At 46.9% G+C, this 16,292-nt stretch overlaps 1 protein-coding gene across 1 annotated transcript in view; it reads left to right on the forward strand.

The window, feature by feature from the left end:
- The window catches only part of EML1 (EMAP like 1), a 265,065-nt gene that overhangs the window by 195,046 nt on the left and 53,727 nt on the right, over window positions 1–16,292 (forward strand). Inside the window, 1 exon segment of the mRNA XM_029597926.1 lies at window positions 8,350–8,504. Coding sequence (XP_029453786.1) covers window positions 8,350–8,504 — 155 coding nt within the window.

Consider the following 16,292-nt stretch of genomic DNA (forward strand, 5'->3'; position numbering starts at 1 on the left):
CAAGTAGCATTGGCAATGGATGCTTCCACAAAAGGATGGGGAACCCAAACAGGTCCTTTCTAAACTCAAGGGATTTGGTCATTAATAGACAATTTAGATCAACCTTCTAGAACTGCAAGCAATCAGATACGCTTTTACAACTTTCACGCATCTCCTCCTGGGAAAGAACATTCTCATTCAAACCAATAACCAAGTAGCATGTTTTACATGAAGAAACAAGGTGGCAGGAGACAGTAAAGATGGGCATGCAAACATAAGCTGTCTTGCAAGCAACCCACTTTCCAGGAAATTCTGACATGTTAGCAGATCGCCTGAGGAGAATATTTCACCCACACCAGTTGTCCCTACAACAATCAACTGCCAACAGACTGTTCAGTTTATGGGGACTTCCAGCAATAGACCTCTTTGCGACAGAGGGAAAACAGAAAAGTGTAAAGATGTTGTTCCATTCTGGCCAGTGAACTGTGATCCTCTCAGGACACTTCTACTCAACTGAAGTGTAGATCTAATGTATGCTTTTCTACTATTTCCAATAATCACCAGGATGGTGCAAAAGGTCCTTGAGGACCAGGCTCAAATGATTCTTACTACTCCAGCATGACCCAGACAAGCCTGCTTTGTGTATCTGGTACAGCTGTCCAGTACCCCTCTGAGCATCTTGGGACAGATCCATCCTTATTAACTCAAGAGGAAGGGCATCTGAATCATCTGAGCATTCCCATTCTCAACCTGACAGCATGGATATTGAACACTCCCTGATTGCACACCTTTTCTTACTCAAAAAGATTGTGGATATAGTAGCATCTATCCAATAGCTGTCTGTTAGAAGAGCTTATGGATTCAAATGGGAAAGGATTCTTATCTTTGTAGTCTACACAATTCCTTGGATCATTCACATGTGACCCAAAAGACCTACTTAAGTACTTACTCTGTCTTCCTTGTGTCTCAGTACTTCATCTCAGTTCCATAGCAGTCTATCACTTTCAAATTGAGGGTAGGCCAATCTCAACTCATCTGTTGGTATCCAAATTCATAAAAGGCTTATAACATTCTAAACCTCTATAGGGCAAACTTATTCCATGGGACCAGAATGTAATTCTAGCATAACTAATGAAATCTTCATTTGAATCATTGGAGTCTGCTGCTCTCAGACTTCTCACATGGAAAGTACTATTCCTAGTTGCAATCACATTAGCCAAAAGAGTCAGTGAACTTGAGGCTTTAGTTTTACTTTCCTTATATGCAATTCTTCCACAATAGAATAGTGCTCTGCTTGCACCCAAAGATTTTACCAAAGGTGGTATCTACTTTTCTTATTAATCAAGCCATCATCTTACCTACCTTCTTTCGAGACCACATGCACATAAAGGTGAAAAAGCCTTTCAGTCATTAGACTGTAAAAGAGTCTTGGCTTACTACAGGAAAAGGATCCATCCACACTGTCAGTCCTTACAGCTATTTGTCTCTTACAATCCTAACTGATTGGGCATAGCAGCAGTCAAACGAACATTGTCCAATTGGCTAGCAAACTGTATTGCACATTTTTATGCCCTGGCAGGCAACCAGATCCCACTCTATCAAGGCTCATCAAGTGAGAGCCATGGCTGCATCAGTGACTCAGCTGAACACAGTACCTACGGAAGACATCTGCAAAGTTGCAACTTTGTCGTGTCTCTTTACTGGCCAGACACTTTTTTTTTAAAAATAAATTAACAAGCAGTTTTGCTTACGCAGTAGTCACTGTCTATGGTGGAGTTCAGGTTGCTTATTTAGAAAACGCTCTGCTGCAATCTTGAGCTTGGGGCTCTCCATGTGTCATGGCTAATTCAGCCCTGCTTGTTGATGGAGAAATTGTTTACTTATAGTAAACAGTGTTCTCTTTAGATAGCAGGATGAATTAACCATGCTAAATACCTGTCCATCTCCCTGAAGAGTCAACTACTTGCCTAGTCTTAGCTCTAATATTGCCTGAGGGAACTCACAAAGCAACACCCATGTGGGAATTCCTGTACATGCTCAATAGAGCAAAAGCTCTATGAGCTTAGATAGAAGGATCTGTTTGACACCATTGGATGGCATCACCCACATGTCATGGCTGTTTACGGAGAGCACCGTTTTATGGTAAGCATACTTGTTTTCTCCCAGGACAAGCAGGATGATAGTCCTCACATATGGGTGACATCATTGGATGGAGCCCTATCACGGAACACTTTTGTCAAAGTTTCTAGAACTTTGACTGGCACACTGAGCATGCCCAGCATGCCACTAACCCTGCATCCACCAGGGGTCCCCTTCAGTCTCTTTTTTTTTCCATGCATCAGTTGCCTCGTGGTTCTTAGGAGCTCTGTGAGAATTTCTCACAATTTTTCCTCACAGAACTTTTTTTGAAAATTCTTGAGAATTTTTCCCCTTCCCTGGGTCCCCCATCAACCACCGACCTCCGCTAACGTTCCGGTAAGTTTACCACATTTGTTGCGGTCGGTTCCCGGCGGTGTTCCTATTGGTGCCCGAAGGCCACCGACCACACGCCGCCACCTCTTTCACTATGGCGACCAAGTTTCGGAAGTGCCCCAAGTGTCCGAGGACTATGTCCATGACGGACCTTCACGACGTGTGCATTTTATGCCTGGGGCCTTCTTATGACGTCCAACGTTGCACTAGTTTTGCTCAAATGACCCCTAAAGGTCGCCGCGCCTGCCTGGAGAAGATGGAGCACCTGTTTGCCTTTAAGCGCTCATCTCCATCGTCTCTAGCGCACCGAGTCGGAAGATTTCCTCATCTTCAACTCCTTCTCCATTGACATCTCAACAACATCGAGAAACCGGTGACCATCTGTCACCGGCATCGTCTCACTCGAAGGCTTCAACATCCTTGTCCTCGGCACCAGAGAAGGACCGGGTCGAGCATCGTGAGAAGCACCGGCATTGGTGCAAATCTTCATCCGGTGCTGGTACCGACAAGGCAGCGGCATCGACCTCAGCCAAGCCACCTTCTAAGAAGTCCCGGGAAGAGGAGCCCTCATCCTCCTCTGGACCCGGAACACCAAGGCGATCCCCACTTACAACTGTGTCGAGTGCTAAGACTCCACAAATTCCTGTGGTCCCTCCGGCAACGCCTAGTCAGCTTCCAACCCCGGCCGCTGTGTTACCCACACCAGCCTTCCAGGAGGAATTGGACTGGATGGTCCAAGAGGCAGTGCTTCAGGCCCTTCGGGGTTTTTAGTCACCACCGGCGCTGGCTCCCATTCCGACGCCTGATCTGGTGCCTATTATTTTGGCTCTGCTCATCGAACGTTTGGACACCCTGATTGGTGCACTTCCATCAGTGCACATCCCTTCGGAACCATCGATCCCTCCTCCGGCATCATTCCCAATTCCTGTGTCTTCAGACGATGAAGAAGAGGATCGTGGCTCCTCTCCTCTCCAGGAACCACCGATGCCGCAGCCGATTCCTGGACCTTCGGGCTTAGTTGCACCTCTATGTCCATCGAAGACACCGATGCCATTGGTGCCGCTGGCTCCACCAATTTCGGTGCCTCGTCATTTTCCATTGGTGCCACATCCTCATCCAACTGGACTTGGACTTCTGCCTCCATCTGAAGGCCCGCAGGGTGAAGAGACTCACCATACGACCCTTGGGGGGACATTTCCTCTGACTCACAAGCTTCTGAAGACCTTTTGTCAGAGACTTCACCCCCGGAAGAAAGACGCCGCTCCCCTCTGGAGGACCTCTCCTTTGCTAGTTTTATCAAGGAGATGTCTGAAACCATTCCTTTTAAATTGCAGACTGAGTAGGATGCCAGACATAAAATGCTGGAGATGCTTCAATTCTTGGATGCCCCTAAAGACGTAATGGCAATTCCGGTCCACGAAGTTCTGCTTGACCTCTTACACCACATCTGGTGCCTCCAGTCAACAGGAAATCTGACACTACATACCTGGTTCAGGCAGCTAGAGGTTTTCAAAAGAGCCAACTATCCCACCACTCCATAGTGGTGGAATCTGCCCAGAAGAAGGCTAAGAGGTCCCAGCCTCACTCTTCTGCCCTGCCTGGCAAAGAGCAGAAGTCACTGGACGCCTTCGGCCACAGAGTTTTCTAGGGATCCATGCTGATGGTCCATATAGCAGCCTACCAGCTATATATGACACAATACACCAGAAATCTCTGGAAACAAGTTCAAGACTTCTCCGAAACCCTTCCTTCCAGGAAGGATTGTTTTCCATCCTCCAAAAGGGATTCGAAGTTGGGAAACATGAGGTCAGGATAACATATGATATCTTCGACACTGTTTTCAGAGTATCAGCGGCAGGAATTAAGCGCCAGGCGCTGGGTTTGGCTAAAATCTTCTGACTTACACCAGGAAGTTCAGGACAGGTTAGCAGACCTTCCATGCACAGGGGACAATTTGTTTGGCAAAATTCAAGAGGCAGTGGCGCAACTCAAAGACCACCATGAAACCGTGCGCCAACTATCCACTGTCCCCTCAGATTTCTCGTCTACCACCAAAAGAGGATTTCAACGACACATCAGGAAATAGACCTATAAGCCACGCAGGCGCTACCCTCCTCCATCCTGTGCTAGACCGACCAGACACCCTCTCACAGAAGCCAGCCTCGTCAGCACAGACCCCCTAAAGCACAACCAGCCCCTCAGTCTGGTCCTGCAGCGGGTTTTTGACTCCCATCTCGAGAGTAGCAGTCAACCCTCCCCCCCAACCACTTTTCCCATGGGAGGCCGTCTGTGCCACTTTGCCAACAAATGGCACACAGTTGCCACCTACCAGTGGGTCCTTTCTATAGTAGCCCATGGTTACCATCTAAATATCATTACACTACCCTCAGACTCTCCACCACGTCCAGCGTGGAGTCTAACCGACCACACTCCATTCCTTGAGGCAGAATTCTCTATCCTCCTGCAGTCCAATGCCGTGGAACCGATTCCCCGAATGCAGTGAGGAAAAGGGTATTTCTGATTCCAAAAAAATCGGGCGGCACATGTCCCATATTCAACCTCCGTGCCCTAAACAAACATCTTCACAAGGAAAAGTTCAGGATGGTTACCTTGGGCTTCATGCTCCCTCTACTACAAAAGGGAGATTGACTCTGCTCTCTAGATCTTCAGGAGGCTTATGCCCATATAGCCATATCCCCTCCTCATCGAAAATATCTCAGATTCATAGTAGGTCACAGACATTTCCAATACTGAGTGCTGCCGTTCGGCCTGGCATCAGCACCCCGAGTATTCACGAAATTTCTGGCAGTCATGGTAGCTTACTTGAGACAACACAGTATCCATGTCTACCCATATTTAGACAACTGGCTACTCAGGAGCCCATCCAGGGAAGGAGTGCTTCAATCCCTCCGTCTTACCATACAACTGCACAGTCATTGGGATTTCTCATAAACTACCCCAAATCTCATCTGACTCTGTCACACACCCTCTTGTTCATCAGAGCAGACCTAAACACTATTCAAGCCAGAGTGTTCCTCCCAAGGGACCGAGCACGCACACTGTCAACCTTGGCAAAAGCAGTACAGACTTGTCAGACAACTTCAGCTCATCAACTGCTAACCTTGCTAGGGCACATGGCATCTACAGTTTGTTACCCCAATGGCTCGACTAGCCATGTGAGTGACACAATGGACTTTAAAGCCCAGTGGTCCCAATCAAGCCAAGATCTATCACAGACTGTCTATGTGACCAGCCTGCTTCGCCACTCCCTAGCTTGGTGGATACAGGAGTCCAATCTCCAGATAGGCCTACCCTTCCAACCACCAGATTCTCAGATTACATTGACCACAGATGCCTCCAACCTAGGTTGGGGAGCCCATGTCAACCAATTAGAAACCCAGGAAACCTGAACCAGGGCAGAAGCAAACCACTAGATACATTTTGTGGAGCTCCAGGCAATACGGTATGCCCTATTCGCATTTCAGGATTGCCTATCCAACAAAGTAATCCTAAGTCAAACAGACAACCAGATAGTGATGTGGTATCTCAACAAGCAAGGGGGCACTGGCTCTTACCTGCTATGCCAAGAGGCGGCACAGATCTGGGCCTGGGCTCTCTCCCATTCCATGCTGCTGAGAGCAACCTACCTGGCAGGCATAAACAATGTGATGGCAGACCGTCTCAGCCAGACGTTTCATCCCCACGAATGGTCCCTAGATCCCACTGTAGCGAACACAATTTTCCACAAGTGGGGTCGCCCGCACATCGACCTCTTTGCATCATTTCACAACTGCAAAGTAGACCGATTCTACTCTTTCCACCTCAGCCGGAAGACACCATGGATGCCTTCGCCCACTCGTGGACCACGGGTCGTCTTTACGCATACCCTCCAATTCCACTCATCAGTAAGACTCGCATGAAGTTACGACAAGACCGGGCACAATGATCTTCATAGCCCCTTACTGGCCGCGACAGGTTTGGTTTCCAATACTACGCGACCTCTCATTCCAGCAACCAATTCGCCTGGGCATGGCACCAACTCTAATAACACAGAACGACGGACTGTTGCGTCATCCGAACCTCCACTCTCTGTCTCTGACGGCATGGATATTGAAAGGTTGATTCTGCAATCCCTTAACCTTTCTAACGATGTGTCCCAGGTCCTCGTAGCTTCACGAAAGCCTTCTACTAGAAAATCTTACCATTCAAATTGGAACAGATTCTCCTTGTGGTGCACGACAAAGGGAGTAGATCCTTTTTCCTGCCCCACAACAAGGTTCCTGGACTACCTCTAGCACCTCTTGGAGTCTGGTCTACAAACTTCCTCCATCCGAGTACATGTAAGTGCCATAGCTGCTTACCATACAGGTATAGGAGATGCCCCAATTTTGGTGTGTAACCCCTTGTAGGGCACTTTCTGAGAGGCTTGCTACAACTAAAGCCTCCACTGCGACCCCCAATTGCGGCATGGGACCTCAAAGTTGTGCTGGCAGGGCTCATGCGACCTCCGTTCGAGCCACTACACTCCTGCGAGCTCCGACATCTCACTTGGAAAGTGATCTTCCTAGTGGCTATAACATCAGCTCGCAGAGTCGGTGAACTACAGGCACTGGTAACATACCCACCTTATACAAGATTTCTCCATGACCGCGTGTGCTCCGCACTCACCCAAAATTCCTGCCAAAGGTAGTATCTGATTTCCACTTAAACCAATCCAAAATACTACCCACCTTTTTTCCAAAACCTCACTCACATCCAGGTGAGCGGGCCCTGCATTCCTTGGACTGTAAGCGTGCGCTCGCCTTTTATTTAGACAGCACAACAGCCCATAGGAAGTCTACCCAACTGTTTATCTCTTTCAATAAGACCAAATTGGGAGTTGCAGTGGGCAAAAACAGACTCTGTCCACCTGGCTAGCGGACTGTATTTCCTTCTGCTACCAGCATGCAGGCCTTTCGCTAGAGGGACGCGTGAAAGCGCATTCAGTCAGAGCCATGGCAATGTCAGTAGTGCACCTCCGTTCAGTACCTATTGCTGATAGCTGTAGAGCTGCTACTTGGAGCTCTCTCCATACATTTGCAGCTCATTACTGATCGAAAAGGCTGGCAGGCAAGACTGAGTCTTTGGCCAGTCTGTACTGTGTAATTTGCTCCCAGTTTAATAACCCAACTCTTCCTACCTACAACCCACTGTGGAATTCAGGCTGCCCTCCATAACCAACAGCACCTCTGTTGTTGTGACTGTTGCACCTTGTTAGGTGCTGCTTAGTTGATTTTATTTGGGCATCTTGTAGCTCGCTAATCATCCATATGTGAGGATTACCACCCTTCTTGTCCTGGGAGAAAGCAGGGTTGCTTACCTGAAACAGGGGTTTTTCCAGGACAGCAGGATGTTAGTCCTCACGAAACCCACCCGCCACCCCCGCGGAGTTGGGTTTGCTTATGTTTTATTTTATTTTTCGCTCGTACTTTTTTGCTACAAATGAGACTGAAGGGGGACCCCTGGTGGATGCAGGGTTAGTGGCATGCTGGGCATGCTCAGTGTGCCAGTCAAAGTTTTAGAAACTTTGACAAAAGTGTTCCGTTATAGTGCTCCATCCGATGATGTCACCCATATGTGAGGACTAACATCCTGCTGTCCTGGGAGAACACCTGTTACAGGTAAGCAACTCTGCTTTACTTGCACTCAACTCTTGGCTCTTTTCATACAGCAATTTACAATCATAAAAATGAGCTTTGTGTGTGTAAATGGCTTTGAAAGTTACACCCTTTAGATCAGATAGTCACAAAACACAGATCAGTGGATGTCTTAATACTTTATTCACACATGGTGGAGCAACATGAATATAGAAAGTTGGATACAGATTTCTATAACATTTGTTTTTGTGTTCATTTGTAGGTACAAACAGAATAAGCTGTGCCATTCAAGGGGCCCACGATGGTGGCATTTTTGCACTCTGTATGTTACGAGATGGAACACTGGTGTCAGGAGGAGGAAAAGATCGTAAACTGATCTCTTGGAAGGGGAATTTTCAAAAGCTGCATGTAACAGAGGTGAATGGATGCCTGCCATGGATTTTGTTCTTGTTTTCCCTGGCAGAAATAAGAAAACGTGTTCATACATTGAACCCCTAAATGTACATTTATTTTAAAAATGCTGGTGCGTATAAAAAAAAAAATTATTAGAAAGATAAATATATTGGCAAAAAATGATGGGAACTTAAAATCTCATAACTTAGCCTGTTTGGTAAGGGAGTAATCCATAAAACTGAAGAGATCCATTGCATTAATGACACAGTTCCTACAGAACTCTGCATATTTTGTTTTTAAGAACATAAGAAATTGCCATGCTGGGTCAGACCAAGGGTCCATCAAGCCCAGCATCCTGTTTCCAACAGAGGCCACAACCAGGCCACAAGAACCTGGCAAATACCCAAACACTAAGAAGATCCCATGCTACTGATGCAATTAAAAGCAGTGGCTATTCCCTAAGTAAAATTGATTAATAGCCATTAATGGACTTCTCCTCCAAGAACTTATCCAAACCTTTTTTTTTTTTTTTTTTTTAATTTAAATTTTTATTGGCACATTGTATAATAAACAATACAGTATCAGTAATTGATGATAAAACAATTAAACATTGAACAATAAACTATCAAGTGAATACCTGAGTGCCGCAATTTTCTTTTTCCCCCCCTTCCACCCCCCCTTATTCCCTAGTAATCCCATTCCCTCCCTCCCCTGCTAATTAAGATCGCTACATGTACTGTGCGAATCGACACTACTAAGCCCATTACTCAGCACAACCAATTCTCTAGCCCATATTCCCCTGTGATCTACTCAAAACTACCTCAGACGACACCAGACCTGGATCAGTCCCCTATGAGCAGTAAGGTACCGCCCCTAAGACCCAGTGGCACCGCTCACTCACAAGTCTTTATACCAACGGAGGTATGGTTCCCAAATCAAGACATGTTTCTCCATCTTATCGAGTTGTTGTGCCCGAAGATAATGCCAGCAGTGCATCTGCCAAAGTCTATGTGACATAGTGGTCACCGTCGGTACCCCAGTGGACCGCCACCAAGCCGCCACCTCCTGTCGTGCCGCACAAAGGGTATGATGAATTAAAGTCCGTTTCAGCGCATTCCATGAGTCCGGGTATGCGGACAACAGGCACACTGCTGGTAGTAGTTCCAAGCGTGTATTCAGCATCTGGTGTATCATAGCCTGTACCTGTCTCCAAAAAGGCACCAGCTGGGGACAGTTCCACCATACATGAATAAAAGTCCCCTCCTGTCCACATTGCCTCCAGCACTGCGCCCCTTGGGTGGGGTATATTTTATGTAACTTAACAGGTGTGAGATACCATCTGGTCAGCACTTTGTAATTGGTTTCCAGTATATTCGCCGAAATGGAATGTCGTAGCAAAAATCCAAAACATTGCTTCCATTGCGTAGCGGACCAATTGAGTTGTAGCTCCCCTTCCCATTCCCGTTGATAGCGAGCTGGCGAACCCGCAAAAGACCCCAGCCAACTGTAGATATTGGATATATTCCCCTTCAGTCCCGCAGATGCACCGCACATAGCTTCAAATGGCGTTTGTGCTCTAAGCACGTCATCCCGCTGGGATAAGTCCAACAGACAATGCCTTAGTTGTAAATAATAGTAAAACTCTGTCTCAGGTAGACCATATTGGATTTGTAAGTCCCGAAAAGTTCTCAGTTGTTTGTCCTTTATCAATTGTCCAAAATACCAGAGTCCCCATTTCCCCCAGCGATCCACCGGTCCGCCCGCACTAAGTACCCAATGATTAGATTTATATAAACCAATTGGCAACAGAGGGGAGACCAGGACCGACCCAGTTAGGCACACTCTAGACTTCCGCCATATCCGCAGTGTCACCTGCGTGAATGGGTTTACCGTGGTCTGGATCTTAGTTATCCTAGGCATACCCCACACTTGATGCGCTAATGGCACCCCGTCCCCCGTGTCTTGTTCGATTTTGGCCCATTGTTTCAGGTCCTTTCCCCCCACCCATTCCGGGATCACCCGTAATTGGGCAGCCTGATAGTACTTGCCAAAATCCGGAACCGCCAGTCCCCCCTCCTCCCGGGCTTTGTGGAGGACCTGTCTAGCAATGCGGGGTGGCCGCCTTTTCCAGATAAAGTGAAAGATCCTAGTGTGTAATCTTTTCAGAAAGGTAGTGGGTAATTCTATGGGCAGGGTCTGAAAAAAATAAAGCCAACGCGGGAGCACCGTCATTTTAATGGTGGCCACCCTCCCCAACCAAGAGAGCCGGTAGGGGCACCAAATCTCTAGATCCCTTGCTGTTTTCAACATCAAGGGGGCGTAATTTAAGGAGAACAACTGCGTCCAGTCTTCAGTGAGTGTGATACCTAGATATTTTAAGCCCTTGATAGACCATTTAAAAGGAAAATGGGCCTGGATGCTAAGTCTCTGAGCATCCGTAAGCGTAAGGTTCAATATTTCCGTCTTTGCCAAATTGACCTTGAATCCCGATATAGCACTAAAGCCCTCCATTTCCCGTACCAGTATGGGCAAAGTCAGCTGGGGGTATGCAATAGAAAATAAGATGTCATCGGCAAAGAGTGAGATCTTATACTGAACTCCCCCACTCGCTATACCTCTAATATCCTGATTTTGGCGCACCCTGGCCGCAAATGGTTCCATGAACAGCGCGAAAAGCAGTGGGGACAGGGGACACCCCTGTCTAGTGCCTCGACCCAAGGCAAAGCTGGGAGAGTAAGAGCCATTAATTTTGATGCAAGCCTTGGGAGACAAGTACATTGCTGCAATCCAGGCCCGAAAATTGTCCCCTATCCCCACCTTCCGCAGCACTCCAAACAGGAAATCCCAGTCTACCCTATCGAATGCCTTTTCGGCATCAACTCCTATTAACACAGCCGGAATATTATACTTTTGCGCCGTCCATATTAAGTTGACCACTTTTCTAATATTGTCTCCGGCTTGTCTGCCCGGGATGAACCCCGCTTGATCCGGGTGTATCAACTCCGGGATCACCATATTCAGTCTATGGGCCAAGACCTTAGCCAGTATCTTCAGGTCCAAATTCAGGAGGGAGATGGGTCTATATGACCCACACACTGACTTATCCTTCCCTGGCTTAGGGATCACCGTGATACCAGCAAGCTCCATAGTAGTAGGCAAAACATGGGTTGTGAGCATATCATTGTAAACTACCTGTAACCGTGGGATCAACAGATCTTTAAATTTCTTATAAAAAAGGCCCGTAAAGCCATCTAAACCGGGTGCTTTAAAGGGTTTGAGGTCATTTATAGCATCAGAAATCTCCCCCTTAGTGATATGCATATCTAAAATTCGGGATTGGGCGGCTGTTAAAGTGGGCATCTGGGACTCTTGCAAATAGGCCTCAATTCGCTCCGGTCGGACAGGAGGCCCTGCCGAATAGAGCTCCGTATAATATTGGGCAAACCGTTTCTGGATGCCCTCATTATCCAATATACAGGTTCCCTTGGAGTCTTTAATTTGAAAGATCGTGCTCTGGGTGATCTGTTGTTTTAACTGTCTGGCCAGAAAGCGTCCCGGCCTATTCCCTTCTAGAAAGCGGAACCCTCTATTCTTATCCAGCTTATCCAATATTTCACTGTCCAGTAAAATACGTAATTCGTTTCTCTTTTTATCTAAATCTCGTAATGTACGCCACCCTCCACATTGTTTATGTTTCTTTTCCAAGGTCTCTATAGCCCTGAGCAACTCCTCCCTCGTCTTCCTATTCTCTTTCTGTTTGGCCGCTGCTCTGGCGATGAGCTTTCCCCGTATTACAGCCTTAAAACAATCCCAGACAATCCGGGAGGACACCTCGCCATCGTCATTAAATTCAAAATACTCCTGGATATCATGGGAAAGTGATTCACAGAAATGAGAATCTGCTAATAAACCATTATTCAATCGCCAGTATTTAGTCCCAATTACCTCCTGCACCAAACAAAAGGTGCCCTGTACCTGTGCATGGTCAGACCATATTATATTGCCAATCGTAGCCTCCCGACATCCCTGGTTCCAAAGCTTACTCCCCAACCACATATCTATACGCGAGTATGTTCCATGCACTCTGGAATAAAAGGAGTAATCCCTTCCCCGTGGGTGTTGTTGACGCCAGATATCTACGAGACCCCAGTGGGTCATCACCAGTTTGAGTCTGGCCCTATGCTCTTTACTCCCTCCCCCTGGCCACTGACTGTGATCTAATTGAGGATTTAAAATAGTATTAAAGTCGCCTCCCATCAGCAGGGACCCTTGAATGAACCCGTCAAGGGCTTGTTCCATTTGGGTGAAAAAAGCCCCTTGATTTTGATTGGGAGCATAGATATTAAGCAAAGTTACCAGGATATTATCAAGTTTAGCCACCACAGCAAGGTATCTTCCCTGCTGATCTTTTTTACGGTCCAGAATTTCCACCTTAAGGGATTTAGCAAACAGAATACCCACCCCTCCTGTCTTTTTCCCTTCCCCATTAGATGCCAATAAGATAGTGGGAAACTCCTTATCCCGGAGTAATTTCTCATCCTTTCTCCGCAGGTGTGTTTCCTGCACAAAATAAATGGAGGCTCTCTGCGCCTTCGCATCTTTAAATAGCAACTGGCGTTTCCTCGGATGATTCAGGCCTTTAACATTTAGGGAAATAAACCGTAAATCAGCCATATTCAGGGAAGAAAAAGAAGAACTGGCTGTGCTCTATCCTACCCTCCTCTGTGTCATCCGCACCTCTTACCACCTTCTGTAATGATTTGTACATTTGTGCCTCATATCCCCCGCCATATCCCTCCCTCCCCTCCCCCCAACCACCATCCCCATCCATTCTTAATGAGGTGTGCATCCTCACCTCCAACAAAAGGGAGAAAGAACATCAACCCGTGTAGCATATATAAAACATGTTATCAACTTAAATTACAACTGCTGTTTAGAAACTTCCCTCACCCTGTCCCGACCCCCTCCCACTCCAATTCCATCATTTTCTCTATGTGGTCATACTCTTCCCCCAGTCTGCGCGGGAAATAGTTGGGCAAGATCCATACCCGCTGGTTACCCAGTGTGCCCTCCGCAGCAGGGGCACCCACCATAGAACTCACTCCCTGCCCGAGCTTAGCAGCTCAAGTCTTCTGGAGCAATCACTCTGCAGGGGTCCCAGATCCTTCCATAGCACCATCCTGCCTGCGTAGGCGCTTTCCTCCTTTACCCGCTCGTTGCCACCGGGGTCCCAGCCCTGGTCTTCCTGCTGGTTTTCCTACTTCCGATCCTTTTGGCTCGATGCCCCGCTGTCGCAGGAACTTTTCCGCATCCCCTGGCTGCCGCGCCACACAGGTGTCTCCACTCACGGTAAACAAAATGCCAAACGGGTATAGCCATCGGTAGCGCACATTTTCAGCCCGCAATGAATCTGTGATAGCTTTCATCTCCCTGCGCTTCTGCAGGGTCACGGAAGAGAGGTCATTGAATATCTGTATCGTCTCCCCCCGCCACTGTATCTGGCGGAGCGTGCGTGCCTTAGCCATAATAAGCTCTTTTACTGCAAAAGTGTGCAGACAGGCAATAATATCTCTAGGTTTGTTGTTAGCGGGCTTACCTAGGGTACGATGCGCTCTTTCAATTGCTATAGTCCGTGTATAGGGTTCCTGGGCTTCCATGCTGAGCACCGCTTTACAGATTGCCTGCACCAGTTCTACATATTCCGTGTTCCCCTCTTGTTCTGGGATCCCCCTGATTCGTATGTTGCAGCGCCGCTGTCTGTTCTCTAAATCCTCCAGTTTGTTAATCAGCTCTTCCCGGTCGTGCTGGAGAGCCTGAATTTCTTTAGAATGCTGCATGATAATGATGGCCTGTTCGTCGGTGCTTTGCTCCACCACGTGGATTCTTTCGCCCAGATCTTCCACCTCAGTCCGCAGCGCCCCGATGCTTTCTTTAATTTCTGCCTTCAGGGTTTGGATGATCTCTTTCTTTACCTCTTGCAGCCAGGTTCTTATTTCGTGCCCGTCTGCGCTAGTGCTGCCGCTGGCCTCCGTTAGCGATCCCCCTGCTCGCGCCGTGCCGTCCGCCATTTTGCCTTCCTCCTCCCCCGGCTCCGTCGATGTTCTCGCGGCCGTGCCTCCATAAGAGAACTCTGAGAGGTCAACATTCTTGCGCCGCGTAGCCATGCTGCTTACCCGCGTCAGGGATCGTCTCGGGGCAGTGGTGCGAGTTGTTTCGCTATATTTTATCGCATTTTTTCCCCGCAGCTACACGGAGCTCGGAGACTACCCGTCCATGCGCCTCGGGTGACGTCACTTCCTCTTATCCAAACCTTTTTTGACCCAGCTACACTAACTGCACTAACCACATCCTCTGGCAACAAATTCCAGAGCTTTACTGTGCATTGAGTGAAAAAGAATTTTCTCTGATTAGTCTTAAATGTGCTACTTGCTAACTTCATGGAATGCCCCCTAGTCCTTCTATTACTCAAAAGTGAAAATAACCGATTCACATCTACTCGTTTATCATTTTGGTTGCCCTTCTCTGTACCTTCTCCATTGCAACTATATCTTTTTTGAGATGCGGCGACCAGAATTGTACACAGTATTCAAGGTGTGGTCTCACCATGGAGCGATATAGAGGCATTATGACATTTTCCGTTCTATTAACCATTCCCTTCCTAATAATTCCTAACATTCTATTTGCTTTTTTGACTGCTGCAGCACACTGAGCTGAAGATTTTAAAGTATTATCCACTATGATGCCTAGATCTTTTTCCTGGGTGGTAGCTCCTAATATGGAACCTAACATCGTGTAACTACAGCAACGGTTATTTTTCCCTATATGCAACACCTTGCACTTGTCCACATTAAATTTCATCTGCCATTTGGATGCCCAATCTTCAAGTCTTGCAAGGTCCTCCTGCAATGTATCACAGTCTGCTTGTGATTTAACTACCGGTACTATGAATAATTTTGTATCATCCGCAAATTTGATAACCTCACTCGTTGTATTCCTTTCCAGATCATTTATATATATATTGAAAAGCACCGGTCCAAGTACAGATCCCTGAGGCACTCCACTGTTTACCCTTTTCCACTGAGAAAATTGACCATTTAATCCTACTCTCTGTTTCCTGTCTTTTAACCAGCTTGTAATCCACGAAAGGACATCGCCTCCTATCCCATGACTTTTTAGTTTTCGTAGAAGCCTCTCATGAGGGACTTTGTCAAACGCCTTCTGAAAATCCAAATACACTACATCTACCGGTTCACCTTTATCCACATGTTTATTAACCCCTTCAAAAAAATGAAGCAGATTTGTTAGGCAAGACTTCCCTTGGGTAAATCCATGTTGACTATGTTCCATTAAATCATGTCTTTCTATATGCTATATGCATAACACTGATTTTACTGAATGAGAGATCCAGCTTTAAGGACTGAAATCCCATAGTGATTTTTGTGCATCTTATTGTTGTATATTCAGTCTTTTGGACAGTATTTTGCTTATTGCCAGATTCATGCTCTAGGCAAAACTTTGCTTGGTTCCAGAGTTCAATTCAAAGATATGAGCCTTTATTTTCAGAACTTTCTGTGCAGTTATCTAGGACACAGAAATTTTAAGGATGGATAGTACACTGTGTGAGGCAATTCATTGCACATGCCAAATGTTCAGTTTTGTAGGGCTTTCCCCCTTCCTTCCCAATTTGTAAGTCCGATCGGTAGAATGAATATACTGTTGTAGCCAGTCCTCTGTTTCTGTGCTTTAACCTAGACTAAGGGTGCTATGGGTCTGGGTTGATATCTGGACGAGGAGGAAGAGTTCTCTTCCGAG

This window comes from Rhinatrema bivittatum, chromosome 4 (genome assembly GCF_901001135.1).
Source record: "Rhinatrema bivittatum chromosome 4, aRhiBiv1.1, whole genome shotgun sequence".
NCBI classification, from domain to species: domain Eukaryota; kingdom Metazoa; phylum Chordata; class Amphibia; order Gymnophiona; family Rhinatrematidae; genus Rhinatrema; species Rhinatrema bivittatum.